Source organism: Octopus bimaculoides, chromosome 9 (assembly GCF_001194135.2).
Source record: "Octopus bimaculoides isolate UCB-OBI-ISO-001 chromosome 9, ASM119413v2, whole genome shotgun sequence".
Lineage (NCBI taxonomy): Eukaryota > Metazoa > Mollusca > Cephalopoda > Octopoda > Octopodidae > Octopus > Octopus bimaculoides.
In genome coordinates this window covers 93,328,037-93,332,647 of record NC_068989.1, presented here as the reverse complement: position 1 = coordinate 93,332,647, position 4,611 = coordinate 93,328,037, and the positions used below count along the sequence as shown (strand labels likewise).

Genomic DNA, 4,611 nt, shown 5'->3' with positions numbered 1-4,611 from the left:
ATATATATATATACATATATATATGTATATATATATATATATATATATATATATATATGTATGTGTGTGTGTGTGTGTGTGTGTGTGTGTGTGTGCGTGTGTGTGTGTGTATATATATATAGGTATTTTGAAATGCAAATTTATATATTGATATATGTTTTGTAATTTAAATTGGATGTCAAATGAAGCAATTGCAGGTAACGATGATAATCAATTAAATGATTAATTAATTAACTGATATCCATTGAATTTCCCTATTTCCAAATATATTTGCATGCAAAATGTTCAAAATAATCTTTTCTACTCTCGGCAAAAGGCCCGAAATTTTGGGGGAGGGGGCCAGTCGATTAAATCGATCCCAGTACGCAACTGGTACTTAATTTATCGACCCCGAAAGGACGAAAAGCAAAGTCAACCTCGGCGGAATTTGAACTCAGAACGTAAAGACAGACGAAATACCGCTAAGCATTTCGCCCGGCGTCGCTAACGTTTCTGCCAGCTCGCCGCCTTGAAATGTTCAAAATAATGGCAACGAAAAGGGAATTTGATGAAGAGATGAAGATATTTAAAATCTAATAAACCTTATTGAAACGCTAGATTATCTTTTGGTTGTATTAGAACTAATAATTTCGCCATCAAATTGGCTCCGCAGATCATGATTTTAATTTATTTCATTGATTTCATTTTTGAAACATATTTTACAGCTTATGACAAGGGTTTCACCTATTTCTTTTTCTATTTTCAGTAAGCGTACCCTTGTAGCAGTAAACCGGATATGCAGATCAGTTCCGGTTATGGAACCTCCGGTATCATTGGCGTAACTTCCATCGACGAGAACGACAGCAATATCAATAATAATAATAATAATAATAATAATAACATCAACGGTGCAATTAATAGTAACAACAACGACAAGAGGAACAACAACAACAATAATAATAATAGTTCTACGATGCCGTCTGCAGAGGCGCCCCTGAGTAATAATGACAATGAACCGGACGTTGCTTCTGGAAGCGGCACACTAACACCAACAGAATGGTTGTGGAGTACTTCGAACTGCCTTCACACGCGCCTGGATAACCAGCTTCCGAGTCATCATGATCATCATCATCATCATCCTCATCACCAGCAGCAACAACAACAGCAGCAGCAGCAAGCCCACACGCAGCAAACGCAGCATCACTTACATCCAACTCTACTCAATGCTTCTCCTCACCCTTCTGCTCCTCCTCCTCCCCCTCCGGCACATCCTGTTACCCTTACTCATAATCATCATCATAATCATCATCATCATCATCAACAGCAACAACAGCAACAGCAGCAACAGCCTCAGCACCAGGAAATGACGAGTGGCTCCATTCTGTATCCAGTGTCCACTGCTACCTTCCACGCCCAGGCTGGAGTCTATGGTCAACAGAAACAACAGCAGCAGCATCAGTCACACCAGGGACAAGATCAGCAACAGCATAACCGCCACCACAACCCACAACACCAACAACAACAACAACACACTGAAGATCAACAACAACAACAACAACCCCCGTTACTTACGTCTTCTGAACATCACCAGCAACAACAACAGCAACATAGCATTCACCTTCACCATCAGATGCAGCAACAGCAGCAACAGCAGCAGCATCAACACCAGCAGCAGCAACATCATCTCCAACAACAACAACAACAGCAGCAACACCATCACCACCACCACCATCTCCTTCTGCATCCTCTCACCGCAGCCCACGCCGTCCGCCATTCTGAATCAATGGTTAATGCGGCACAATACAACGCCGCGTCGGTGGCGGCGGCGGCGGCAGCAGCTGCTGCGGCGGCTGTAGCGGCAGCGGCTGCCGCAGCCACTGGGGTCGGCGTCAACGGCAGCGGTGGTTCATCATCAGCGGCACACAACGTTATTTTTAATGGTGGAAGCAAACCGAAGCGGCGACGCATACCGACGGTGGCACAGAGGCGTGCCGCCAACATCCGTGAACGGCGTCGGATGTTTAATTTGAACGAAGCATTTGATACATTGCGAAAGCGAGTGCCAACGTTCGCCTACGAGAAGAGGTTGTCCCGTATTGAGACTCTGCGTTTGGCCATTACATACATCTCTTTCATGACCGATGTTGTCACTGACAAGGAGTCAGCTGGTGGCACAAAGGTCCGGAGTGTAAAAACTTTGAGCTGGGAGAATTTACAGACAATCGCTTCGGATTTCCATCATTTACACGGCAAAGGTTAGACTGCATGATGACGGATATATGCATAAAATCGAATAAAAATAGTCCTGTGGGCGTTGTACCGCTAATCATTTCATAAACGCATGTTCCCGATGGCAGACACATACGTATACGTTCAAACTCGCATACGGAAGCTAGATGTAAATACACAGTGATTAGATTCTTACTACTCCAAGGGTATTTGTAATTTTCTGTGTTTGCATTTTCACCTCACAAGAAACGGAGATAAATGACACTCACACGTCACATTCGTTAGGCAGACATTGGTAAGGTGTGATACCTGCCAATTTGCGTCGTCAGTGAAAGAAGCGTCTCGCATGGAATAAATCATACTTTCGAGTAGGTGCATACATACAGTGCACAAACATGACCATACATATGTATGCATGTATCTTTATGAGTACATACATATGTATATTTAAGAAGATGGAATCAACAGGTTTTATTACAAATTAGTACAGTTGTTTCGACGCATCAATATCAACTGGTAATTACCGGAAATTACAAATAATAAACACATTATTGCATTAGTATCATCCAACAATAACTGTATACATGCACGTCTTCAGGTGAGTAGAGTAAATAGATATATGTGCACACACACACACACACACACACATATATAAGTACTATTATTACAGTCGCATTTCGCTGTTGGCTGCGAATGAATCTGCGATGTTTCTGCATTCCTCAAACTAAGTAAATTGTTGTTAAAAAACTGAAAAGGACTCAGCTTTGAGGGGCCTAACAAACTTTTGCATCATTGCACTTCGAGGACACAATTTTTGTGTATATATAAAGACACAGACATACATCCATGCACGCAATGTTTATTGTAAAAGACTTACAACAATCGTTATATATTTACACACACACACACATACACACACACACACACACACACACACACACGCACACATACACACACACACACACACACGTTTTGTGTGTGTCTGTGTGTTAAGACGGTGAGTTGGCATAACCGCTAGCACGCCGGCCAAAATGCTCAGCGGCATTTCGTCTGTTTTTACATTCTGAGATCAAATTCTGACGATGTCGATCCTTTCGGGATCGATAAAATAAAAACCGCAGCCAAATAATGGTGATCGATCTAATCGACTTCCCTTGCCCTCAATAACTGATGACCTTTAGCCAAAAATACGAAGTCATTAAAACACACACATATACATAAGGAATTTTTGGCGGCTCTTCAGCGTTTAACATATAGGGTGTATAGCTTGTGTGTTGCAGAATGTACTTTTGAAGGAATTATCTCTGACAGAAATCCCGTGACTGAAGAATATCTTGGTGGAAGAAAAACTAGACAGAATAAGAAATAAAGAGAAACAGCAGACGTTTTGTTAAGCGTCATTCTTTTCTTTAACAATGAGTATATAATACATAAGTTTTTTGTATCTTTAACTCTGTTCGTCTGCCATCTTTTTCTTTCAATGTCTGTTTTCATTTGGAATATTTAAAAACTCATATTATACAGTTATTTGCCTTTGTTTTATTTTGTGATAATATTCTGTATTATAAAATGCGAACAAATTTCCTCAAAGTCATCGTTTTGTCACTAACATTATTTCCTGTTTTGTATCAGACTGCTTTCATATTCAACATTTTCTGTGCTATTATTGTGCTCCGGTCTTTTATGTAACTTTTCCTTACAGAAGTTCATCAAACGCATAATCTATGACATACGCAGCATCATTTGTAATGTTCGTAAGATAATTCACTGACAATTTATGGATCAAAATCGTAGACACAATCCTCGTATTTGACTGGACGAGATTCTGCCATTTTAATGCCCTTAATAATAAAACTATTTGTCTTATTTGATTCCAACCTATACGAAAATGGCGTCTGTACTAGCAAAATTAATCACCAACAGAATTCAGAGTAAATCAATCGCACTGTCTCTATTCTATCGTGTGTCGCCGCGCCGCAATATTTCTGCTTTTGACTTTAACGGTCATGAATTCCTATGGCGCTTAATCCTTCCAAGCTGACAAAAAAAGAAATATGGCATACAGAAATCTAACTCGAACACGACAAACTTCAAGGTTTTCATTAATCTGGAAGTCACAGCAGCCATGCTGGGGCACCGCCTTGACGAACTTTAGTCGAAAGAATCGACCGCAGTACATATTTTCCTTAAAGTGTGTTACTTCTAGCGGTCGCTTTTGCCGAATCACCAAGTTACGGAGACGTAAACATACCAACACTGGTTGTGAAGTGGGAGACGAACACAGACAAAGGCACCCCCCCACACACACACACACATATATATAATACACGAGGGGCCTCTTACAGCTTCCTTCTACCAAATCCACTCACAAGCCTTTGGGTTACTCTGAGGCTATATATGCAT

The 4,611-nt window shown here is 40.8% G+C and overlaps 1 protein-coding gene across 2 annotated transcripts in view; it reads left to right on the top strand.

Moving 5' to 3' along the window:
* The window catches only part of LOC106879790 (bromodomain-containing protein DDB_G0280777), a 12,972-nt gene extending 9,237 nt beyond the window's left edge, over positions 1-3,735 (top strand). For both annotated transcript variants that reach the window (XM_052970894.1, XM_052970893.1), the window contains exon 2: positions 746-3,735. In XM_052970894.1, the coding sequence (XP_052826854.1) occupies positions 776-2,239 (1,464 nt within the window). In that variant the 5' untranslated portion in view covers positions 746-775 and the 3' untranslated portion in view covers positions 2,240-3,735. The remainder of the gene's footprint in view (positions 1-745) is intronic.
* Positions 3,736-4,611: the final 876 nt, after the last annotated feature.